Source organism: Passer montanus, unplaced genomic scaffold (genome assembly GCF_014805655.1).
Source record: "Passer montanus isolate IOZ18808 unplaced genomic scaffold, ASM1480565v1 scaffold76, whole genome shotgun sequence".
Taxonomy (NCBI): domain Eukaryota; kingdom Metazoa; phylum Chordata; class Aves; order Passeriformes; family Passeridae; genus Passer; species Passer montanus.
Genome location: NW_024372813.1, coordinates 1064361 through 1089762, shown reverse-complemented (window position 1 = coordinate 1089762; position 25402 = coordinate 1064361). Strand labels below are relative to the sequence as shown.

General features: G+C 45.3%; 2 protein-coding genes and 1 non-coding gene across 8 annotated transcripts in view; 2 read left to right on the top strand and 1 right to left on the bottom strand.

Moving 5' to 3' along the window:
• Window positions 1-21: 21 nt before the first annotated feature.
• On the bottom strand, window positions 22-138 carry TRNAL-CAA. The gene is made up of 2 exons: window positions 101-138; window positions 22-67 (listed from the first exon to the last, which is right to left on the bottom strand). It is a non-coding gene; the product is annotated as a tRNA-Leu (tRNA).
• LOC120512634 (cytochrome c oxidase subunit 7B, mitochondrial) lies at window positions 70-3152 on the top strand. The gene is made up of 3 exons (XM_039731169.1): window positions 70-453; window positions 2317-2441; window positions 2954-3152. Exons 1-3 carry the CDS (start codon window positions 417-419, stop codon window positions 3026-3028), a joined length of 237 nt encoding a protein of 78 aa, XP_039587103.1. The 5' UTR covers window positions 70-416; the 3' UTR covers window positions 3029-3152.
• Window positions 3153-3858: 706 nt separating this feature from the next.
• The window catches only part of ATP7A (ATPase copper transporting alpha), a 32713-nt gene continuing 11169 nt past the window's right edge, over window positions 3859-25402 (top strand). For 3 of the 6 annotated variants that reach the window (XR_005630085.1, XM_039731161.1, XM_039731164.1), the window contains exons 1-19: window positions 3859-3938; window positions 10043-10185; window positions 12695-13184; window positions 13941-14672; window positions 15420-15620; window positions 16540-16703; window positions 17335-17496; window positions 18129-18205; window positions 18386-18611; window positions 19552-19785; window positions 20063-20154; window positions 20614-20741; window positions 20871-21052; window positions 21349-21483; window positions 22756-22950; window positions 23260-23442; window positions 23727-23940; window positions 24592-24738; window positions 25185-25327. Coding sequence is in view for 5 of the 6 variants with exons in the window: in XM_039731161.1 (XP_039587095.1) it covers window positions 10078-10185; window positions 12695-13184; window positions 13941-14672; window positions 15420-15620; window positions 16540-16703; window positions 17335-17496; window positions 18129-18205; window positions 18386-18611; window positions 19552-19785; window positions 20063-20154; window positions 20614-20741; window positions 20871-21052; window positions 21349-21483; window positions 22756-22950; window positions 23260-23442; window positions 23727-23940; window positions 24592-24738; window positions 25185-25327 (3813 nt within the window). In the remaining variant the exon portion in view is untranslated. Of the gene's footprint in view, window positions 3939-3977; window positions 4135-10042; window positions 10186-12694; window positions 13185-13940; window positions 14673-15419; window positions 15621-16539; window positions 16704-17334; window positions 17497-18128; window positions 18206-18385; window positions 18612-19551; window positions 19786-20062; window positions 20155-20613; window positions 20742-20870; window positions 21053-21348; window positions 21484-22755; window positions 22951-23259; window positions 23443-23726; window positions 23941-24591; window positions 24739-25184; window positions 25328-25402 lie in introns of those variants that run through there. The other 3 variants (XM_039731163.1, XM_039731165.1, XM_039731162.1) reach the window with 2 other exon arrangements.

The following is a 25402-nucleotide window of genomic DNA, read 5'->3' as shown; positions in this document are numbered from 1 at the left end:
CACAGTGAGAAAAAAAAGTGGTGTCAGAAGTGGGATTCGAACCCACGCCTCCATACGGAGACCAGAACACCCAAACCCACCGCGGGAAGGCGCGGAACGCCTTGAGTCTGGCGCCTTAGACCACTCGGCCATCCTGACACTGCGTGTGCAGCTTTCTCCAGGACATACTTAGTGCTGTCGTCACGATCCTAGTCGCTTCTCTGTATTCCTTCACCCATCACGGAGAGCCCGTCTGTACCCGGGAGTGCCGGAGAGCAGCCAGGGAACGGCCAGCTCAGCTCGGCCCGGCCCGACCGGGCAGCTCTGCCGCAGCGAGGAGGAGCCCGGCGTTACCCACAGGCCCCTGCCGTGCCGCCACTTCCGCCGCGACCATTTTGTTCTTCACCGGCGTCAAGGGTACGCGCTCGGCTCTCATCATGTTCCCGGTGGCCAGGGCCGCGCAGAGCCTCGTCGGTAAGCACAGGGGCGGCTCTCGGGGTGTGGGGGGTTCCTCAGGGGGTCTCCCCGCTTTGTGCCCTCCCCTGTGGGGTCAGCCCCCAGACTCTCTGTGCACCCGGGGACGGTCGTGAGGGCACCTCAGGGGCTGCAGGCGGCTCTGGCGTCCTTCGCCTCCCGCTTTTGTTATTTCTTTCAGCCTTTCTCTATCTCCTAGTTGCTTTTCGGTAAAGGACTCCTTTCCTTGGTGCTTTCTTTACCTAGTGCGTTTGTGCCCTCCCCTGTGCGGACTGTCCCTCAGCCCTCAGACTCTCTGTGCACCCGGGGACGGTCGTGAGGGCACCTCAGGGGCTGCGGGTGGCTCTGGCGTCCTTCGCCTCCCGCTTTTGTTATTTCTTTCAACCTTTCTTTATCTCCTAGTTGCTTGTCAGTAAAGGACTCCTTTCCTTGGTGCTTTCTTTACCTAGTGCGTTTGTGCCCTCCCCTGTGCGAACTGTCCCTCAGCCCCCAGACTCTCTGTGCACCCGGGGACGGTCGTGAGGGCACCTCAGGGGCTGCAGGCGGCTCTGGCGTCCTTCGCCTCCCGCTTTTGTTATTTCTTTCAGCCTTTCTCTATCTCCTAGTTGCTTTTCGGTAAAGGACTCCTTTCCTTGGTGCTTTCTTTACCTAGTGCGTTTGTGCCCTCCCCTGTGCGGACTGTCCCTCAGCCCCACAGTCACTGTGCACCGGGAAGGGTCGTGAGGGCACCTCAGGGGCTGCGGGCGGCTCTGGCGTCCTTCGCCTCCCGTTTGTTTTTTTTTATTTCTTTCAGCCTTTTTTTATGTCCTAGTTGCTTTTTGGTCTAGGACTGCTTTCTTTGGTGCTTTCTTTCCCTAGTACGTAAAGGCACATTCTGGCCTGGTAACGTGCAGTGACAAGGGAACTCAAGGTTAGAGTTAGCCCTTCAGTGGTACAGACCCCCAGGCTCTGCTCCTCTGGTGCTGCGGCACGATGTGCCTATCCCGAGGTGCGGGCACCTCAAATAAATGTATCTCCGTGCATACTCAGGCTTTTTTGTGTTTAAAAAAACGCCTTGTAAGCCTTACAGAGTGTGCGAGGGATGCAGTAACATGGGTATCACCCTCACCTTCTCTAATAACGGCTGGGTAAAAATGCAAACCATTGACCTGAGACTGAAAGGTTTTATTTTGTAATATCTTTATGCATGCATCACCCTCTCATCAAATGCTTTGTACACAACTAATGGGCAATCTGTCTTTTGTAGCTGTTGCTTTGATTTTTCACTGTTGTCTTCTCTTTAATAAGTGTACCTTTTATAGTGTATGCTTATAAATGTACATGATCTGAAGATATCATGGTGTTATTTTTTTCTGTATTATTTATCTCATGCCCACGGGTTATTTCAGTTTCCTTCCTCCACTCCCTTCAAAAATCCTGAAGGAATGTGGCAGGTGTTACCCACACCCGCTACCTGCAGCCTCATAATTTGATGGTGAGCTTCATCCTGACATTGCTTGGGTACGTGTACTGCCAGGATAGATATTTGCATATAGAAATCTAAAAATGCAAGAACTAAACAAAATATTTTATTAGAGAAACAGTAATACTAAATAAAAAGTTACCTTAGGGGATTTTTTTTTACTGGAATTAGACTTAAGGAATAACTTTCTAGAGAGAAATTGAGAGAGCTGAAAAAAATTCAAGTATTTTGTATATCCTGTGTTTTGGAGTAATTCCAGAGTTCTAAATCCAACTTAATATTTTTTCCAGCATTTTTAGTCTTTTAACACTAACGCTTGCCTCTCTGTTGGTGGGATTTGAGGACTGGGCATGGTTTGAGCGTGTCTCTGAGCTGATTTCTGTGCCTGTTGACACCCCCAGCTCGAGGCGTCCAGCACACTGCAGTGAGGCAGGCTCATCGCAAGCACGAGCCGACCTTCCACGACAAGTACGGAAGCATGGTCCTCCTCGGAGGAGCTGCCATGTGCACTGCTGTCTGGGGCTACGTAAGTTCGTTTGTCACCGCGCTCTTGTGGCTCCAGCCGCAGGCTCTAAAAGTTAAATTTTGCTTCTTTGAAATCATTCTGGTGGTCAGAATTTAGGAGGTTCTTACATAAGCAAATAGTGATGTGATAGATGGGGAAAGTTCTTTTAATTGCCAGCTTGATTTTGAGTTGTTACTCAAATTTCTGCATCAGTCTGATTTGAAAATGTATCAGAAATACAAGTGTTCTCAATTTTACTTGTGATTTCAAACCTCTACAGCTTTCAGCAGCAAAAGAAAATACCAGTATGGTGGGGGGATTTACATTACAGATTCTTTCTTCTACAGCCAGATATTTGGAAACAGAAAACTGAAATACTATTCAATACAAATATATTCTACTTTAATTAGAAAGTTAATGAGATGTCATGTTCTAATAACAAGAAATCTGAGCTGAAAACAGTAAAAATAACCCCATGTCCGAAGGTTTCTTTGATTTCAGAGTTAATAATCTTGGGTTTTATCCCTTTGCAGGTGCTCACAACGCTGAAAATTGAGTGGGGCTTCTCACCTGTTGGCAGAGTCACTCCCAGCGAGTGGAGGGAGTAACAGCCTCTGCTTCTAATGAACTGGTCTAAACTTTCACTGAGAAAATGGTCGTGTAGTGGCATTTGTTCCTCATTACCACTTGGACAGTGGCATTCCTGGTCTAATAAATGTACCTAGAAACATCTCTGGCTCTTCCAGGTTTCTGCTGAAGTGTAGGAAATAGTGTAAAAAGCTCCCAAGTAATTTTACACAGTCCCAGTTGTTGCTGTGGAGATCAGTGGTGGATAAAGGATAAGTCCAGAACTTTGCTGTTTTTGTTTAGCCACGTGTGTGTGTGTGAACCAACCTCACTGCATTCCCACTGCAGAGTGAACATGCCTTTACATCTGACTTTTAATGACGAAGTTGAAATCCCTTTTTTCCTTTCACATAAGGATTTTTATGGCTTGAATCTCATTGCCAGTAGGCTGCTTCTCCCGTGACCCCTGAGAGTCGTGAAGAAATTAAATTCACTTTTGAGTTGGAGAGGCTCCACAGGAGCAGGCAGTATCCCAGGATCAATGGGACTTTCCTAATGAATTCTTAGGAAATCCCAGAACGATTTGGGGTGGGAGGGACCCAGATTTGGGGTGGCTCCAACCCCGTCTCTGCATTTAACTTCTGTTTACAATAGAAGTAACCAGAGAAATGAGGCGGGAAAAGAACGGTTACCGGCTCACGCTGGTGTTTGACGATCCCAGGCTGGTTTGGGTGGGGAGGGCCCTTGAAGCGCACCTGGCTGCGGTGGCGGCGGGCGGGCTCCTGTCGCGACATGGCGACAGCGATGGCGGCTGCGGCCCCGCCTGTTCCCGCCGCCGTCACGTGCCTGCCGCGTCACGTGGCGGCGGGCGGGCCGAGGCTGGTCACGTGGCGCGGCGGGGACGCGCCCGGCGGTGCCGGGCCGGGAGCGGCGCTCGGAGCCGCGGTCGCGGTGAGTCGGGCCCCGCTCGGGGCTCCCCTCCCTCCCTCCGGGGCGCGGACCCGCATCGGGACCCCGCCTTCCTTGTTTCCCTCCTTCAGCGCGGACCCGCCTCGGGCTGCTGCTCTGCCGATCTCCGGGGCTGTCCCGGCAGTGCGGACCCTCGCGGGGCTCCCGCTTCCCGCCGGGGGCGCTCCCGCCGCCTCAGGTGCGTGCGGCCCCGCTTTCCCCCGGTGCTCCGGGCTGCCCCCGGGCCGTTGTCGCCGTGTCCCCGGCGGGGAGGGCTGTGCGGGCGGCTCGGCGGAGCCCCGCACGGGACGGGAGCGTCCGGGCCCCACGACCCGCCCGGCTGTGCCCAGCCCCGCCGAGGGGCCGCCGGTGTGTGAGGGTACCCCAGCCTGAGGGGACGGGGGTGCCCGGGGCTTCACCCCGGAGCGCCTCGGCAGGCAGCCGGGGCCCGCGCGGCCGCTCCTGCTCAGCGCTTCCCGGGGCAGCGGTGCCGGGGCCGGGGAGCCCCCGCGGTGCGGGCTTGGCCCGCGGCAGCGTGCGCTCCCTCGGAAATGTGCCTCTGCTGCTGCTGTCACTGGCCAGGGAAAGTCTCGGAGCGCGTGAGTCACTCAGCTGCTCTTCCAATTCCGAGCTGCTCCTCTGGAACTCCTTAGCGTTTATTCTGATGTCACCTTTTGCCACTTATGATGGCAGCACTCTGTGCACAAGCACCTTTTTCTAATTAGAAGCATAGTGTGGATATTCTAGAAAAGGGCAAATAGTTGTTGACGATGCTTTGGGGTGAAATCTCGCAAAAATGAGCAAGAACAACACAACTGTTGCTTCCCTGTGTTCTGGAAATTGTATGTAAGTAGTGTAAAGTTAAAATCTTAAAATCTTTCATGCAGTCAGCAAAGATTGAGTTTCTGTACTTAAACACTTGTTGAATTGTGTGGATGTAAATAGGCAGAGATTTGGTCGTGTGGGACTTTGTGTGTGTGAGAATGCCCCGTGTGAGCACAAACTCAGTTTGATTTGGGAGATACAGGCTAGATTAAGGAGGAAGTTTTTCACAGAAAGAGTGGTCAAATACTGGAATCATCTGCCCAGGGAGGTGGTGGAGTCACCATTCCTGGATGTGTTTAAAAAAAGACTGGATGTGGCACTTGGTGCCATGACCTAGTTGAGGTGTTAGAACATGGATTGGACTCGATGATCTTAAAGGTCTCTTCCAACCTAGAAATTCTGTGATTAGGAATTAAGGAATTAGTAATTATAAGGTATTTTCTTAGTAGAGAAAAGACCTGAAGCTTTTTCTCCTTCCCAGGTGGCCAAGCAGGGAAGCAAAAGCTAACATTGTATGTAGTTTGCTGTCTTACTCCTCTTTCTACTGTATAATGCATTCCACCTTGTTCTTCTGAGTGCTTTGAGACTGAGCTTAAGACTGAAGAGCCCCCATTGACCTTGGTATGCTTACATAAAAAGGGGTTATAAATTACATTCTACTCATAATATTTCCTATGATTCTTCCAAGGAAACATTCATGTTCTCCAAAAATCTGACTTCAGGAGGTTGTGGAAAGCCAAGAACTAGTTAAAGGATTTGCTAAGAATTTGTCTCAAGTACTGTAAAACTCTTTAGAAGTGAAACAGAATGTTTGCAATGCGTGCTTTTATTTTTCCCTGTGCAGTTGGTACAGAAATAAATTCCCTGAGAGCAATTTCCACGCTCCGCTGACCAAGCAAGCCTTGTTAAAGTCTTGAGCAACATGAATTACAACCTATTTAAAGTGTCACGTAGCTGTGACATTTATTGCAGATGCACAGTTTCTCTCTCAATGATTAAGCCTCATCTACCCATGGGCCTATCATACATATCTCCTACCTAGTCACACTTCCCAGTGGCTCTGTTTGCCCATGAACCCTATAAAACCTCCTTCTTCCCTGTTGGACCCATATCCTGTAGCACTTTTCAAGGGTGAGATGATGCAGCTTTTTCCCTTTCCTGCCCTTTGCTCTTTTCCATAGGTCCCTGCAGACACTGAGGGACAGGCACCTTTTTTCCATTTAATGTAAAAAGTAATTTAGCTTTCTGCTGCCATAAATAAAGAAGCGAAGTAGCACTTGGCCATTTAGAAATTTAATAAAATCCAAAGGCTGTAATTAAACTTGCGAGATTCTGTTGCTGGCATTTGTGTGGTATTTGCCAAGCTGTGACCTCTTTTAACTTCAGCAGCTATAAATGCAAGGAATTATAAACTGGTGAAAACTGGAGCTGTGCAGGTAACCAGAAACATCTCTCATCCCTGGTTGTATCCCTGCTAATCCCAAAACTGGCCCAAAGTGTGTCTGTGGGGCACAGAGCTCTGCTGCTTGGGGATGCCTGGGTGTGCTCAGGTATTAGAAGCACCAAGGTGCCTTTTTAGGGCTAAATGGGATTCTTGAGTTTTTACTGGTGTTGTAACTTCTTCTTTGCATTGCTCATTTTTTTTTCTTTTCTTGATAGTGTGGGTTTATGAATTACATAACTTTGACCTCATTGAGCCTTATTTCTTCAGGTGTTTTACTTAGTGACTGGTGTTAGCCCATCCAAAAACTCTTTACATAGGTGGATGAGTGTCTCAGTCACCTTGTGCATGATCACTTTTGAATTTTCCTTTCCATAGGGAGAAATTTCTGTTGGAAGTAGAAATCACCTCTTTCTATTGCTTCATTTACTTCACAGAAGCACTAACTGACTTCCTTCAAGAAAATGGAACTAAACACAGAGCTGGTAACTCCTAAAGGGAACTGCCATTTCTTTGTGCTGTCAAATCCTGAAATTCTTTACGAACTGATAGTAAAGATGTTTTATACATGGAACAGTTGGTTAAGAATAAAAGCATTATTTTTCCTCTAAAACCTTGTATCCTGTAACTTAGCATCTCAGGTCTTTTCAGGACCTCAGCTTCAAGTCTTTTCTCTGTAAGAAAATAAATTATAATTAAAAGGATGTGTCCATGCTAACTTGCAGAAGCCATTGATGTGGAATATACGGATTGCTGCAGATATTTTGACTTCTAAGTCTATTTTCTTGGGAAAATGTTGACCCAAATGAGGAGAACTGGGATTAAATTGTTAATATTTGTCTACCTTTTGTGTGCATCTAGTCTTAATTCATTGGTGTAACAGGTGTTTTCAGTCTGCTTAGTCATGGACTTCAGGAGGAAATATAACAAATATTTCATTCAAGTTTCAGCCAAATTCTTTGTACCCTGAAGCACTTGTAAGGGAGGCGGAGCATCAGAAATAAAATGAATATGACAAGGTAGAATACAGCCTGAGATGAAATTTAGGCTTAACTGGTTCTCATGGGAATTTTGCAAGAGGAGGAAAAAAGGATTTGTCTATTTAGAGTCACTGTGTATAATCCTACATTTAATTCTGAGAACAAGATCTCTTTGAAGCTTCAGGAGCACTGGAAATCCAGACAGTTTGGCTTTTGGAAATTTCAGCAAGGCTATGCAGAAAACAGAGATTGAGAAACAGCTCATTAACAATGCAGTGTTAATAATAATGTGACTGATTGAAGAGACCATTAGATTTGGACGTCTCATCTTTTAGAGAACTTGGTTTTAAAATGAGTATAAAAACTGTTAGCAACCTGCAACAAAGCAAATAAAAATCCACACTGGTTGTCTTCCCCAGCAGCAGGGAGCTGTGAGTGATGCTCCTGTCAGAGAGATCTGGGTCCTTCTCAGTGGAAGGCCAGAGAACAAAACAAGAGCCAGTTTGGTCCAACAGATAAATTCCAGTCATGGAAGTTCTGGTTTCAGTCCTAGTAGTTCAGGGCCTTGAGGGGTAAAAAAGGAAGTATTAATTTTTATTTTTTTTTCTTATGCCCACATGGTTTTTCTTTTAATTTCAGCCTCTTCCAGGAAAGGGTTTTCTCTGCTGTGTTTGTAAATGAGTAGCAGAAGGGCAAGGAAACGGAGTGAGAAAATGGACACTTTGTCCATACAAACTGTAATAATAATAATAGAAGTGAAAAGAAGTTTAATGTTATTTTTACACACTTAAACAGTTGAGTTTTGAATGCGTTGGTAGCAGTGCTGCTGGTTACTGTAATCAGTGCTAATTCAGTGTACTGTGAGTGTGGCTGTTTGTTTGACAGAGAGCCTTTAACATTGTATCCTGGTTTTGTAAAAATGGATATTATTGTACCTGCAGCTTGAGTCTCTAAAACCCAAACCCAGGAGGGCAGGCAGGAGCTCAGCTGTGCCCAGCTCTCCTCCAGGCAGCATCTTGCCATCCTTTGATTATTAGACAGCATCCCACAGCCAAGTGTGCCCTTACTTTATTTTTGTTTTCAAAGTACAGTAACAGGGCAGTTCAGGTTGGTCATGTACCTGAAATGCTTTTAAATTCACATCTCCACACCTTACTGGAGGGCAGATTGGTTCTGTCTGGGCTGTTTGATTTTAGCCCCATGTGCTTGGTTGTGCTCACAAAGCTCCCTGCTCGTTTCAAGTGCTTTTTGCAGCTTGATTTGTGTCTCAGGCTGTGGGAGTGTTGGTGTGTCCCTGACTGGGGTTACAGTGCTGTCCTTGTTTGCTGGGTGTGCCCTGGCATTCCTTGGGGACGAGCTGGGGCACACAGGATCACGTTTCAATGGGATGGCAGGACAGCAAATGTTTTCTTAGGTAACTCAGTGGTTTTTCAATATTTTGTACCTCTGAGTGTGCAGATCAGCTTGAGAAAGGAGCTGCTGTATGAAATTTGTTTAAAATACACTTTCTTCTTGGTTGCTAATTTTTGTGGCAGTTGTGTATTTCTGTAATGTGTGGGTATTCACACACAAATATTGAGTGTTTCCAACAACTCAGCTCCTGCAAGAGCAGGGGAGAGGTGAGATCTGTAATAACTCCTCAGGTAGAGTTGTCTTATTTCTATTCTAAGCAGGGATGAGATGTATTTAATCTATTGGAAAAGTCAGTATTCCCAGTTTTATACTTCTTTCACTGCCTGTTAGTTAATTCAGCATTTAGTTTCTGTGCATCAGAAGGTAAATTTCAATGATGAAACTTCCTTGTGTTCTTACGTGGTTTGTGGCACGTCTCAAAGTGAAAGCAGAACCCTTCAGGCCTTCTGTAACGGGGAACAGCCTGGAAATGTCCCCATGGAGCAGGAAAAATTTATTTTACTAAACATCAGTGTAATTGAATTTTCCAAGATAAGTCCTCAGGGTAAGAAAACAAGTTCAGCCTGTGCTTCACTTCAGCTCCTCAGTTACTCATCAGATTTTACTGCTGCTTCCATTGCTGCCAAACATTAACTGTGATCATTTCTTCCCTGGTCACTGAACTCTGTCAATAAAACCTTGCATTACTTTTTTCAACATATAGAAAAAAAATCTGGAGATTTTCTTATTGTCCCCTCTTTCCCCCTCAGTCACTTAACAGTTTATGCACTGGGCAAAAGAAGTCCTTTCCATTAGCTGTTATTTCTACAACTTTCATTTAGGTTCAGTAATTTTTTTTTTGTCGTGGCCTTGTTTTTATGAGCAAAAACAGTAATTAAACTCTTCAGAGAAGCAGAAATGGGACCTTTCTAAATGAGGTGTGGCAAACATCTTGATTTGCTGTCTGGGCTAGCTTCAGTATCACTTGTTTTTGCAAACAGAGGGCAATATATGACAGAGAGATGTGGAACAGCAGAGCTACCAGCTGATGTGCCATCTCCTTGTTTTGTCATTCCAAGAGCTGCTGTGTCTCTCTCTCTCTCCTGCTTCCCCCTATAATTTAATATCTCACACCAGTGAACCACAGCTTGCAGCATGTAATTAAATGATCTCCTGTGTAACCCAAATTGAATAACAGATATCTGAACTCTTTGCTGTTTTGAGAATTCATGGGAATAAATATGTGGAGTTTTCCATTCTGTTGATACCTGCTCAGGTTCTGACATCTACCAGGGTTCCAAGTGGTGAAGGAATTCCTCTGTTAAACCCTGGAATCCCAGAATGGTTTGGGTTGGAAGGGACCTGGAAGCTCCTCTCATCCCAACCCCTGCCACGGGGACTCCTTCCACTGCATCCCTGTATTATTTCAATCTGAAATCATTAGGAACTAATGTCCTGGTTGGTTTTAGCCAGCAGCAATGAGCAGACCTGAGTAGGATTCACCATGGAGGTGAAGTCTGTGGCCATCAGCGTGGAGGGGATGACCTGCAGCTCCTGCGTGCACAGCATCGAGCAGCGCCTTGGCAACATGAGTGGCATCCACAGCGTTCAAGTGAGTGACTCTGGCACTGCTTCTGGCAAAGCTTTGGGTGAGAAACTGTGAGAAATTGTGCTCTGAGAGAGGAAAATAACGTAGGGAGAGTTTATTCTGATGTTGGAGGTGCATTGGTGTATTTCTGGTAAATAAGAGAAAAACAGGTGCTGGCTTCACTGCAGAGGGGGTTAAGTCATTGTTGCTCTTAATTGATTATCTGCTTTACAATTAATTCAGTATTGTGAAGTAATGGGGGGAAAAATAAGGCAAGAACAAGGTTTGTCCTAATTCAGGCTTTCTTTGCCTAACTTAGTGTTTTAACTTATTTCTTAGCTCAAAGGAGATAAACTAACAATGCTGCTTTCTTCTGTCATGGGCTAAATACTGGACTGTAGAATATTCCAGGGTGAGCTGATCATCCTTGCAGAATACATAATTTTACAGTAGTTTTCATAATGGAAGTAATTTAAAAGCTGGCAGACTCCTATGAATTTTGTAGCCCAGTCTGTGGTAGAAAGAACAGTTCTAACCACAGAAAATTGAGAAGTTTATTTATTTAGTATCTGTGTTCTGAAAACATCCTCCTACATTCTGTAGTTGTTGACTTTACTCCAAAGAAAATAATATCTTCCTGGTTTTATCAGCAGTTGACACCTATTTTATGGGGATATCTTAGGTGAACACTTCCCAGAACTGGGCACAATTTTAATTTGGGGTTGTGTGAGCATTGTCTGGAGCTGGTTTTGCAGGACCCGTTGCTGTGCACTTCCCCTGCAGAGCAGGTGCTGCACAGCTCAGAGCAATTCTCTGAAATAGGTGTTTGTGTACTGTGTAGAGAAATTTTGGTTAAAAGCAGCAAAATTTACAAGACAGATCATTTTTCCTTCAGCTGTAGAGGAGCTTTAATGTGAGTTTGTGCTGTGACAGCTCTGAACAGCCCCCTGTGCATGGCCAGATAAATCACTGGGTGTCTGCAAGCATGAACCCAGATAAGGCTAAAAGCAGCCTGGAAAATTATACCCCCAAACTATCTGATTTCAGAATCTTCTCTTTCTCATTATTCTAGCAAAAGATGTCATTTTGTCAGCCCTGTGTTTTCTTGGGTGATTTCTGAGAATACACAGGTGACTTTGGATAGGATAAGGAGATTTGTACAAGGTGCATTGTCAGTGTCTCTTACAAAAGGAATGAAGTAGGAATTACTGTCCTTTTTTAAAAGGACAGTATTAAAGCTTTTGTGTTTAGGTTTTTAGGTAAATTCAGCTTATCCCAAAGCTGAATGCTATTTCAAAAGATACATTGCAAAACCTTAGTCTGAGTAGAGCAGGACTCTTAAGAAACTTGAAGAGGTTATATTTAGTAATTATCCTTCTTACAGCATCAAAGCTTCAGTCTAGGCAGATCAGTTGATTCAGAAAATTCTCTGGGAATAGTAAAACAGGGATTTGTGTAGTGATTATGAATTAGGTCAGCAAGGGACATGAATGTTAGATGACTAATACAGACAAACAGCTGCTTTTAGGTTATTCTGCAATTAAACCCTTAAATGTCCATGTTGCTAATTCTGCTAAGGCTCATAATTGGGACAGAAATGAGGAAAGGTGGTTCTTAAAATGATTTAACTGATATAATTTAATCATGGCTGTGGTCTTTAGGTTGTACCTTTGCCCAGAGGAAAGATAGAATTGAATTGGTAATGTGTTGGGCCTCTGGCAGGCATTGCTTTTTCTTTTTGGAAACTGCAGTTATTGTGATTGATATATCATCTGTTGGGAGCAAATTAAATTGAGGCTATGTGTATCATCAGATGGGAAAGGTTATTACCAAAGGAGGATGTCTCTGGATCACCAAAATGTACAAAGAGAGGAAATCCAGCTTCTTTAAAGTTTGTCACGTATCAGGTGTCTAAAGTGAGTTTTGGTGATGTCTAATGCAGGTTTTTGCTCACAGCAGGTTACCAGCCTGTGCCTCCCTTGCCTGGAAATGCTGGGCTCCTTTCACTGCTGCTTAAAGCTGTGGGTTTTCTCAGAGTGTTTTTTCTTCCCTCTTTGTAGCCTGGGGGCAGTTACTCCTAACTGCATTAGAATTTCTGCTAACTGATTCTAATTTCTTCTGTGGGCTGTTTTGCTCCAGGGGTTGAATTGGGTTAATCATCCTAATTGAAGTGAATTTGGCTCTGGAAGTTTCATTGAGTGCCTTGGTGCTGTCTGGGTGTTGCAAGTAGAGGTGGCCAGGCAGACTGGTAAAGGATGCTGGAGCTGGGAGTGGGGCTGGGATCTGTTCTCTCCACCAGACAGACTCCGGATGCTGGAGCTGAGCCTGGGGCTGGGGTCTGTTCTCTCCAGCCCTGTGGTTGCACAGGAGAGCAGGAGTTACCCAGTGTGCGTTTGCTCTTTGAGGTGAATGGTGAAAGTTGTTCTGGAGGAGTATTGCTAATCTTTACAAGTCAAAGCAGTTTCCATCTGGTGCAGTGTCAGCTCCCAGCTCTGTGGTGCAGTTTGCTCAGTTGCTTTGTTTATCTCTCGAGGTCTCTCTGGAGGACAAGAATGCCGTCGTCATCTACGACTCCAAGCTGCAAACCCCAGTGACTCTGCAGGAAGCCATCTGTGACATGGGATTTGATGCCACCCTGGCTGATTCAACCCCACAACCTGTTCTACCTGACAGAGTTTTCCTCACCCTGCCTGCCCAGTCAGCCCTAACGCCAAGGCAGATCTGTGCCATGCTGCTGAGCAATAAAGGGATCCTGGATGTGAAAGTGTCCTCTGACCAAAGAACTGCAGTGGTGACGTTCATCCCTTCCATCACCAACGGCAGGCACATTGCCCAGATGGTGCCAGGAGCAGATTTGAGCACCTCTGTGCCAGAGGTGACACCTGGAATGTGGGAGGATTCCAGCTGGTCCCAGGCGAGCAGCGCTGTGCTGCGCCTGAAGGTCGATGGCATGACCTGTCACTCCTGCACCAGCACCATCGAGGGGAAGCTTGGCAAACTGCAGGGAGTTCAGAGGATTAGAGGTAAAACCTTAGTGTGTTTTTATGGAAATTGAAGCTGGCAGATTGCAAGGAATTCAGCAGATGAGAGGTACAACTTTAGTGAGTTTTTATGTAAATTGAGGCTGGCCATGCTGTTTGTCCTCTGATGGCACTGCAGGTTTGAGATGAGACAGCTGAGTGTGACAGTGACTCTTTGTGGGACTGGGTATTTAATTATGTTTTTAGTGTGGACTAGAAATGAAGGAAGGAGCCCACATTGTGAGAAGGATCTGGCTCTTACATGGGTGATGGTGTTCAGTGATTGTTTTGCATTTAGTAGGCAACCTGGAGTAGTTGTGTTCCATAATTTTATTATGAGTTATAGAAGTCTCTAATAACTGATGTCTTTTAAAATTGTAATTAATAATAGTTCATGTTTTCTGTCCAATTAAAAATCTAAAAAGCAAGCCCAGCTTACTGATACAGTTAGCTTTGGGATAAGTGTATTGCTATAGATCCCAAAACAAGGATAAATTCAGTAAGAAGTAGTGATGCCATTTATGAAAATCTTGAGGAAAGAGGGAAAATTTGAGGAGGAGTTGAAAGTTGTTGTAGTACTAGACAAAAACTGGTTAAAGAACTAAGTTGTTTGACCACTGAAATCAATGAAATCTCCTTTCTGTTGCAGTTACATTTCTGGCCATTTAAAGTGTTGCTGGAAAGCTTTGACAAGATCCTGTGATGTGGTTATTATGCTTAGGGCAGTGACACACACTTATTTTATTGATTAATTTCCAGTGTCCCTGGACAATAAGGAAGCTGTTGTTGTCTACCAGCCTCCTCTAATCACAGCAGAAGAAATAAAACAGCAAATTGAAGCAGCAGGTTTCACAGCAGCCTTCAAAAAGCAGCCTAAACCCCTGAAGCTCAGTGGGATTGACCTGGAGAGGCTGAGGAATGCTCAGCCCAAGAGCTCTGAGGCATCACAGAGAGAAAACTCCAGTGGGGCTGGCACAAAGATGGTTGTGTTCAGAGTTGAGGGGATGCACTGCAATTCCTGTGTCCTCAACATCCAGAGCAGCGTGTCGGCGCTGCCGGCAGTGGCGAGCGTTGTGGTTTCTTTGGAGAACAAATCTGCTGCTATAAACTACAACCCAAGCTTAATTAGCATAGAGAAGCTGAGGAAAGCTGTGGAGAATGTGTCTCCAGAGAGGTTCAGAGTCAGCCTTCCTGAGGAGCATGAGAACCTGGCACTTTTCCCCACGCTGGCATCTCCCCTGAAATCTCACCCTGCTTCCAAGGATCCCAGCCAGCCCCTCACTCAAGTTGTTGTGATCAATATTGAGGGCATGACTTGTAACTCCTGCGTGCAGTCCATCGAGGGAGTGCTGTCCCAGAAGGCAGGTGTGAAATCTGTTCATGTCTCTCTCCCAAATGGAACTGGAACTATAGAGTATGACCCACTGCAAACAAGCCCAGAAGACCTGAGGTCCTCAATAGAGGATATGGGATTTGATGCATCTTTTCCAGGTAATGACATGTGAAACTTTTGAATTTACAAGGATTGTGCAGTTATGTTTAGGATTTGGTACCACCCAAGATGAAATTTAGCAGCTGACATACACTTTGTGCTTGACAAGAGAAGCTTTATATCTTCACTGCAGATGAGATCATTAAAGATAATGTGCACATCCTTTAATACATCAGATTGATTCAAATGTTTGAGGTGTCTAGCAATATAAATATGCCAGATAAATGCTCTTTTATGTCAATAGCTGCAGGAGTGGTTGGGTGCTCACATTTAGTCCTTTTCACCCTGTTCCTGCACAAACAGCATCCCCTGAATTGCTGTAAGGAGCCTGTAGTTCCAGAGCCCCTCTGTAAGGTTAAAAACATTGATTTTGCTTATGAAACATGCACTTGCTTACAAGGTCAGCTTTGTGCTCCAGGTAAAGTCAGTGAAACTAAGGTTGCAATGCAGAGGTTTTGCTTCCAGCTACAGGAGAGGACAAAGGATGTGCAACAAAAACAATGAGGAAAGTAGTAACAAATGAGCAAAGTAGCAACAAACCAGTAAGATGATCAGTGGCCCACCTTCGTCTCGTTTTCTTTTGCTGACTCTGAACTGCAGAGGGGTGGGTGGGTCTGTACACACTGACAAGGTGAGTACAATCACAGTTTCCATGTTCAGTCCCAGTGAAGAGCAGTGTGTCTCAGCAGCTCATCCCTCCCTGCTCTGGCTGTTCACACTGTCACAAACTGCTGTCTCCTTTGCAGCAAAGGCAGAGCTCCCTGTGGCCAAAGCTCAGCCTGAAGCACAGCTGGACTCTCACAAGCCTGAGCCACCCTCCAAAGTGCCACCAGCCCACCTGGGCAGGCAGGAGAGCAAGACCATCTCCAAGTGCTACGTGCAGGTCACAGGGATGACGTGTGCCTCGTGCGTGGCCAACATCGAGAGGAATCTCAGAAGGGAGGATGGTGAGATGGCTGTCAGCATTGTCTGCTGCATTTCCAAGCATTTGTTTGAATCCTTCTGGATTTTGCAGTGTTTTTAAGGGATGGGTTGTCAGGACAGGTGTTCTCCTCACCTCTGGCCCATAGGGTGGGAGCAGGGACATCCTTGCTGCTTTGTGGACGTGCTGCCCAGACTGTGCTATTGCAAAAGCAGCAGCTGAGCGTTCCAGAGAATATTTGGAACAAATAGGGGATCCTTTGGAAGGAAGAACAGCTCTTTCCTGCTGGAGGGAGGTTCCCAGGTGTGCAGCTGAAAGGCAGAAGCAGATGTGAGCTTTAGGGAGCTGTGAGGAGGGACAGTGTGAGTGGATTAAAGGGACACGGGTTAATTTTAGCTCTGCAAGTCAGGGCACTGGTGTCTGTGATTATATTTGCAGGAACAAATGGCCACATGACTGTGATGTAACAGTCATTAATGCAGACTGTGTTTAATTATCATAATGAAGATGGACGGGTTTCAAGTCAGTCTGGATTTTAATTTTTTTCATCCTAGAAAATGGATGAATCTAAATCCTCTCAGTGCCCAGTAGGATTGCACTGTTAGATCTGCCCTTTCTCATACAGGTTCTCCTTAAAGAAGGTTTCCAGAAATGGTAAATGCAGATTAGAGAAATATGCAGCACTGTGGTTTAGAAGAACTTCTTTTAAGGAAAAATAGATATTTTTTTCCTATAGCAAGGACAGAATGTTTGTAATTAGACTGTTAAAGGCATGCTGCTCATGTGGAGTGATGCTTTCATCTGTCACACCTGCATTGAGGTGCTGGTGTAGCTTCCAAACACGAGATGTTTGTCTTTATATACAACAAGGAAGCTTTCCCAATGTCAATAAATGCAGGATGTTTCCTAAGCCTGATCTGCCACTCCCACACTTCATTTCCTAGGAATCCACTCGATCCTTGTTGCCCTGATGGCAGGGAAGGCAGAAGTGAGGTACAACCCTGCAGTGATTCACCCTGCAGCCATTGCAGAGCTCATCCGGGAGCTGGGCTTTGGAGCCACCGTGATGGAGAACTGTGGGGAAGGAGATGGCATCCTGGAGCTGGTTGTAAGCTGATCATTAAACCCAGCCACCTTCAGCTTTTATTGCTTTTAGCTGTTGGATGTGCCTGTGTTAGTGCCCACTGCCTAGAGTTTAATAGTGTAATAGAGGTTAATTTATAAAAAATTGAATATAATGGTACATCGGGTGTGTATCACAGATTTTATGTCTTGTCCTGCAAACTGTGCTGGCTGACTACTACTACACTGAAAATGCAGAGAACTATTCCTGTATTTTTCTTTTTGCTCTTCCTGTTGCTAGAATTTACTTAATCTTTTTTTTTTAACTTTTTGAAGCTGAGTGTAGCTCAGTGTCTCCCAGCTCTGAGACTGAATATTCAACAGAGCTTTAGCAAGGTTTAATAACCTTGTCCCTGTGCTGTGCTTCCTCTAGAAGGGTTGGAGGGGGCCCTGAGCAACATTATCCTGTGGGAAGCATCCCTGCCCAAGGCAGGGGCTGGAGCTGGTTGGTCTTTAAGGTTCCTTCCAGCCCAAACTATTTTTTGATTCTACAGTGCTCCTACCCCAGATCAAAGCAGTAAATAATGCAGCATAGTCACAAGCACTTCTCTTACTTGTTAAGGTGCATTTGCAGGTAAGCTGTGCTTTGCCAACAGGAAGGAACCTTTCTTTTGCAGGTGAGAGGGATGACCTGTGCCTCCTGTGTGCACAAGATAGAATCCACTCTCATGAAGACCAATGGTGTCTTGTACTGCTCCGTAGCTCTTGCAACAAACAAAGCCCACATCAAATATGACCCTGAGGCCATTGGTCCTCGAGATGTTATACAAGTGATAAAGGTGAGTTTCATGTAGGCACCAAGTCTCCTAAAATATCCAGTGTCCTTGGAAGAGTTACACACCCCAGAAACAGAAGGAAAGGCTGTTAAAGCAAAATAATAGATCTCTCTCCTTCCATCTTCTGTCATCTTAGTGCAGGTTTCAGCAGCTAATTTGCCTGTTCTAGCTTAGAAATGCTCTGTTACAAGTTTGCCTAAATTTTTAAAAATAAATACTGTGAAAGCCAGGTCATGGTAGAATTGGAGATAGAGGCTTGGTTGTAGAAAAATCAAGAACATTTATTTAAAAATACGGTTGCAGGTGAGAGGTGAAATAAATTTCTCAGCCTTCTCCTTCAGTTTCTCAATTTCTGTGCTTTAGGAACAACCATTTTGAAAAGCCACATTTTAGAATAGTATTTTGTTCCACAAAGGTTAATTTCTACATTAGATTGCTTTTCTCTTCTTGAAAAGTAACTAAACTATAGTAACAGACAACAGGAACTAAACAGTAATAACATTTTATACCAGAAATGTTAATAAAGTTAATCAAAGGTGAGACTGGCGCCATCAGTAATTTGGCAATAACTGAGCACAAAGTGCATTTTAGAAACAACTGTTCTGTTTTTTATTATTGTGCTTTTTTTCCCTTAGGATTTAGGTTTTACTACTTCCTTAGTCAAAAAGGATAGATCTGCCAGTCATCTGGATCACAAGCAGGAAATCAGGCAGTAAGTATTCCTGAACATACTAAGAGTCCATAAACGTGATTCTTCTTTGTTACTCAACCATCAGTCTATGATTTTTTTCTATGACTGTGCAGACTTACTACTTCAGATATTCTCCAGCACCTGCAATACAAGCAAGTTTTTTTTTCCTTTTTTTTTTCCTTTCTTTTTTTTAAATCTGAGGTGGAAAAGGTCTTTTGTGGTGAGCCTGGTTTTCTGCATCCCTGTGATGGGGCTGATGATTTACATGATGGTGATGGACAGCCAGCTCTCGCACGCTCACGCACACCACAACATGAGCAGTGAGGAGATGGAGGCCCTCCACTCCTCCATGGTCCTGGAGTACCAGCTCCTGCCAGGATTGTCTGTCATGAATTTCCTGTCATTTTTACTCTGTGTCCCTGTACAGGTGAGTGGGGTTATGCCAGCTCCTGCTTTGTTGGGCTTAAATGCTCAAATTGGAAGGTGATGAAGAAATTAAGTTTGAAAAGTGAATGCAATTGTGCTGATGCAAAATGCTTTTGAGGTTCTTATGTGCTTCTGCTGTTGCCAGAATAATGGGTGCTGGGGACTCCAGGGGCAGGGCAGGCTGTGGAGAGCTGCTCTGTGCTGGTTCCAGGCTTCTTTCTTCTACCTCTGTCAAGGCTGGGATTGAAGGCACTCGAGATGGTAGTTCATGTTCAGACTCGGCTGTTTATTGTTTCTTATCAGTAAAACAGTCTCACTACTGTGAGTTTGGCAACTTTTCATTAGAAGGCATAAAATGGCCAACAATCTCTTGTTACAAGGTCTCTTAAGACTAAACTATCCAATTAAGAACTGACACCTAGATTATTTTCCCTTTTAACCCAATAACTGATCCCAAAGAGCCCACAATGCAGACTTTTCTGCCCAATTACATAAAACCACTCAAACCCATGAAGAAGAAGGTGAAGAACAATCAGCCACTGCCCTAAAACCTCCATCTTGCCCCATATATTTTGCTATATTCTAAATCCTTAAACTTTTTCACCCTGTGATATTGCACATTTCTAATCAAACTACGCACCCACAATCCCAGTGCTAGCAATTAATTTTGGAAGCCTTCTCCAAAGCCTCAGGTCAAATACAGAATTTTCTTGTGAGTCTGTGCCCTTCAGCATAGAAAGTTTAAAATTCTCAGGATGCAGAAGTCCAGTAGCTGTGCACCTGAGGCAGGTCCTGAATCCCACTGGGAGGGCCTGAGAATCCCTGAGAGTGCTGTGGGAAGACCACAGAGCTGGGATTTTGTTCAGGGAAAGGGGCAAATACCACAGATAAAGTGGAGAAGCTGCTGCTGTGTGCTGGAGCCGTGTGAAATGCCCTTGCAGGTGTTCGGGGGGTGGCACTTCTACATCCAGGCCTCGCGAGCACTGAGGCACAACACAGCCAACATGGACGTGCTGGTGGTGCTGGCCACATCCATTGCCTTCCTCTACTCCTTCATCATCCTCCTGGTGGCCATGGCTGAGAGGGCCAAGGTGAACCCGGTGACGTTCTTCGACACGCCGCCGATGCTGTTCGTGTTCATCTCGCTGGGCCGCTGGCTGGAGCACGTGGCCAAGGTGAGCACGGCAGGCACCAGGGCACTGAGAGCCACCAGGGCACTGAGAGCCCCTCCACACCCTGTAAAAACGTCCCCTGCAACGGCTCTGCTGGGTTCTTTAACCTTCTGTGTTGTAAAATCACCTTTAATAACTGAACTAATGAAAGTTGGGCTTTGTATCAGACTGTTTGCAGAAAATGTTTTCTTAAAAGGGTAAATTGCAACATACACAGTTGTCATTTACCCAGCTTTTTTTTAATAGTATGGTCAGAAAAATATGAAAATTATTATTCTAGGGTAAAACCTCAGAAGCACTGGCAAGACTAATTTCATTACAAGCTACTGAAGCTACTATTGTTACCTTGGGCCCTGATAACGTTCTTTTAAGGTACCTTGCTTTATCATTTGCTTTTTCTGTTGTTCCTTTTTTGTTGTTAATATGCTTAATTCACAGACAAATTTTGCTATTCCATAGAACTATGAAGCAAATAACTTCAGATTATGCTTAATTCACAGACAAATTTTACTATTCTCTAGAACTATGATTCCAATAACTTCAGATTTGCTGGCAGATAAAAACATTAAAATGCAGAATTAACACTGCTCTGCTTTGGTTTATTGGTTTATTACTTTTTTTCTGTGATAAGACAATTAGTGGATTTTCTTAATTGGAAAGTAAATAAAATTATGATAAAATAGGCTGTTTCAAAGAGCACTATGACTTTCTTGTTATCATTTTTGTATGCACTGATGCCAGCCAGTGGGGTTGTGCTTTGTGTGCAGTGCCAGCTCCTTTGCTTGTGTCACTCCAGTTCTGGTCTCTTATAAAACCTTTGCACCATTGCAGTGAGGAGCAAGTGGATGTGGAGCTGGTTCAGCGAGGGGACATTGTCAAAGTGGTCCCAGGAGGCAAATTCCCAGTGGATGGCCGTGTCATTGAGGGACACTCCATGGTGGACGAGTCTCTCATCACAGGTCAGCATTTGCTTTTTCCTTTAAGTGTAAAACTCTTCCTTTAAACAACTCTCCAGAGGGGAGGTTGAAGCTGATGTTCCCCCCTGTGTTAGGAGTTGGCAGCTGTCCCAAAGGTGCCTTTTTGAGCAGTGCTGTGTCTTGCTGCCCTTTTCTCAGGTGAGGCCATGCCTGTGACCAAGAAGCCTGGCAACACAGTCATTGCAGGCTCCATCAATCAGAACGGGTCCCTCCTCATCTCAGCCACGCACGTGGGAGCTGACACCACTCTGTCCCAGATTGTTAAACTGGTGGAGGAGGCCCAGACCTCTAAGGTAAGAGTATCACCCCATTTAACACTTGAGGTTTGCTGTCTCATGCAGGCACCAGCACAAATCACTGCAGAGGTGGCTGAGACTGCTTGGATTTGAATTGCAGCTGCATAATGAAGTATCCTGCTGAATAAGGGCTCTGATCCTGTCTACAGAGCCAAGTCTCATCCTCTTATTAAGTAAATCTGTAATTATGAAGTGTGGCAAGCCAAGTGTGCTGCAAGCAGCAGCTGTGATTCTTCTCTTCTGTGCCTTCAGACACAAACATGATGGTGCTGAGTGATGTTTCTCCTTCCCAGGCTCCCATCCAGCAATTTGCAGACAAACTTAGTGGCTACTTCGTTCCTTTTATTGTGGCTGTCTCTGTGGTTACCCTTTTTGCCTGGATTATAATTGGGTTTGTGGATTTTGAAATAGTGGAAAAGTACTTTCTGGTAAGTAAATCTCTTTAAACACTTTCTGAAATATTTAATAAACAGCCTTGCAATTCTATTAGACTGCAGTGGTTCTCTTTCTGGATTATCCTTGCAGGCAGTTGCTGACTATTACTGCTTTTGTTATTACATTTTTTACATTATGTATTTTTTTATATTATATCATTCCTGTGTTTATACTTGGAGAGAATCCACAGTAATTAATCAACTCTTGTAAGCTAGGATTTTTTAAAAAGTTAATTAAAACAAATTTAATATTAAACATTGAATATGTTCCTCTGTGGGAAGAAGTCCCTCCTGTCACAAGCTCCAGTTATGTATGTAGCTCTGTGTAAATTCATCCTGGCAGTCAGTGGAATTCATCTTCCTTACAAATTCCAGAGAAGGGTCAGGATTCCAACATGGACTTAAGTGTTGCTTGGATCACAGGGTTTCTTGTTTCAAAACTATTTCTGATTAGAATTTCTCAGTTTCCATCTTCATATCTGCTTTTTTTGGTTGCTTGGATCACAGGGTTTCTTGTTTCAAAACTATTTCTGATTAGAATTTCTCAGTTTCCAGGAAAGCCATCTTCATATCTGCTTTTTTTCCTCCTTACTATATATATCTTTGATAGAGTATCTTTTATTACAGTGCATCATTAAAGAGTTGTGGCATGTGGTGTCTTGTTTAGGGAAATGTCCTATGAATAAAACAGTTGAGAGTAATTCACAGAATTCCCAGAATCCCTGGGTTGGAAGAGACCTTAAAGATCATCGAGTTCAACCCAGCCCCAGCACCTCAACTCAACCCTGGCACCCAGTGCCACATCCAGGCTTTGTTACACACACCCAGGGATGGGGACTGCACCACCTCCTCAGGCAGCCATTCCAGAACTTTATCACCCTTCCTGTAGAAAACTTTTTCCTATTATCCAGCCTGTATTTCCCTTGGCACAGCTGCAGGCTGTGTGCTGTGGCTGTGTCAGTGCTGCTGCAGAGAGAGCCCAGCCCCAGCTGAGCACAGGCACCTTTCAGGAGCTGCAGAGAGTGAAGAGGTCACCCTTGAGTCTCCTTTTCTTCAGGCTGAACAGCCCCAGCTATCAGTGGGTAGATGCAGTATAGAACAGGAGTTGGTTAATTAATCATTCATTTAATCATTCATCTTAGGTTTTGCATACTTTGCTGAGTATTAATGCTCAGCAGATGTTTCCAACCTCCAAGACAATGTGTAGCCAAATGTGTTGTTCCTATTGTTTGATTTCTTCTCTGACCAAGTCCCCTCCGTGCCCAGGGCTACAACAAGAGCATCTCAGCAGCAGAGGTGATCATCCGCTTCGCCTTCCAGGCCTCCATCACGGTGCTGTGCATCGCCTGTCCCTGCTCGCTGGGCCTGGCCACCCCCACCGCCGTCATGGTGGGCACGGGCGTGGGCGCCCAGCACGGCATCCTCATCAAGGGCGGGGAGCCCCTGGAGATGGCACACAAGGTGAGCACGGGTGCCCCGAGGCTGCCCGGCCTGGCGGGGAGCCCCTGGAGATGGCACACAAGGTGAGCACGGGTGCCCCGAGGCTGCCCGGCCTGGCGGGGAGCCCCTGGAGATGGCACACAAGGTGAGCACGGGTGCCCCGAGGCTGCCCGGCCTGCTGTGTCCTCTGTGGAGGGGATGATGGAATGTCCAGCTCAGGGTGTTCCGTGTTAGGTCATGGCTCCGTGTTTGGTGTTAGTGGGTGCTTTTCCAAGGAATCTGCACCTCCGTGCTCGGTTCATTGAGTGAAATCTTCCTGGTTTCCTGCAGGTGAAGGTGGTGGTGTTTGACAAAACGGGGACCATCACCCACGGCACTCCAGAGGTGATGCAGGTGAAGTTCCTGGTGGAGGGGAACCTCCTGCCCCGTCACAAAATGCTGGCGATCGTGGGGACGGCGGAGAGCAGCAGCGAGCACCCCCTGGGAGCAGCAATCACCAAGTACTGCAAGAAGGTGAGGGAGGGGCTCCCACACACTGCCTGCTCTCCCTGGGCAAGAACCTCTCTGGCAGGACCTCCTCAATGCCACAAGACTGCTCATGCAAATTGAGTACTTGCTGTGTTTAATTGAGGAGCCACATAAATCACACCATATTAGAGGCACCATTCAGATCTAGATTTTGATGATTATTTCACTCCTCCTCTTTGTTCAACTGCACTTCAATTTTGTGGGCTTTATAATTGCATCGTGCTTTTATGTATTTAAAAACTTCATCAGTTTCTATCCTCTTTTTCTAGGAGCTGAACTCAGAAACCCTTGGGACATGTACAGATTTTCAGGTAGTTCCTGGCTGTGGCATTAGTTGCAGAGTCACCAATATTGAAGCATTGCTCTACAGGAAAAACAGAATGGTTGAAGAAAACAATGTTAAAAATGTGACACTTGTGAAAATTGATGAGAATGCAGACGAATCAGTGCAGCCTGCTTTGATCATTGATGCTGAACTGCCAAGTAAGTTAATTCTGGGTTTGAGAATAAAATGGACAATTTTTGCTTCTGTGTCTTTAGGATCCTTAGGAATGAGGTCACTTATTTTCACCTCAGAGAACTGGGCTGACGTCAAGACACACATTAAATAGTTGCTCATTAGTTTATTTCATGCTCACACGTCGCTCAGAACATTTAAGTTAAATACAATTTCAACTTGCATGTTGAATATGGGAATGGAAAATCAGACAGGAGTTGTCTGTCAGCTCTCTCTGGCTTTACTTTGCTTCATGCCAGGTTACTATTTGCTAGCCAAAATTATGCGTATTTGCATAACTGGTTAGTTTTCACTCAAAAGCAGCTCACTGTTAGGTCTTTCAAGTCCATTGGGCTGTTAATGGAAATCGGAAGCACTGAAAAGGTGTCTTGGTCCTTTACTGTCCTTTGACCTGTGGTTTTTGGCCCTCTGACATGGGTGACTCCCCAGGACTGAAGAAATGTTGGTGTCTCTCTTGTGAAGGTCACATGAAGAGATGGCAGGGCAGAAAGTGTTGAGGAATTCTTTATTTCTGTTTGGATTCCCTGCAGTGCTGTTCCAGTGCGTACTGGAGAGCCTGGCTGGGACGAGCAGCAGGGAGGCTCCCTGGTTATCCACATTGTGTTTTCTTCCTTCAGCTACTGTGACCTCTCAGAAATACTCAGTTCTCATCGGGAACAGGGAATGGATGACGAGGAATGGCCTGGTGGTGAAAAATGAGGTGGACAAAGCCATGATGGAACACGAGCGGAGAGGCCGCACGGCTGTCCTGGCAGCTGTGGATGGTGAGCTCAGGGCTGCTGCTGTGTTCACTTTGATTGCCACTAAATATCACATGAAATGTCACATAAATAGAGATGAATAAGTAGTGATGTCATAGCAGCTACAGCTGAAGCAGAGTCATGGGATGAAAAGAGAATCATTAACCAGTTTTACAGCACTTTCTTATGGGAAAGGCTCTTGCTGCACTTCTCAGCTGACAGGACAGTTGGGCATAATCATACAGTGCAAAGACTTCAAAGGAGGTAAAAGGGGAAAAAGGAGATAAAAAAGGAAATTTTATTTTATTGTGTTTGGACAGTCCATGTTCTGTCTTGCTGCCTTAATTCCTCTTATCATCCCACCTTTTACTGTCAGTATGAACTGGTTCTGGAACCAAACTTACTGGGGGAAGTTAGTTTTTCTAAATTGAAAAAGATCTCCATTACAAACACTTTCTTTCTGTTTTCAGGAGTGCTCTGTGGCTTGATAGCTATTGCAGATACTGTGAAGCCAGAGGCTGAGCTGGCAGTGTACACTTTGAAGAGCATGGGTTTAGAAGTTGTCCTCATGACCGGTGACAACAGCAAAACAGCCCGGTCCATCGCCTCCCAGGTGGGCTGGTGGCCTGGGGCTGGTGTCAGCAGGAAGGGTGGTGTGGCATGTTCATATTGCTGCTGGCTACTCTGC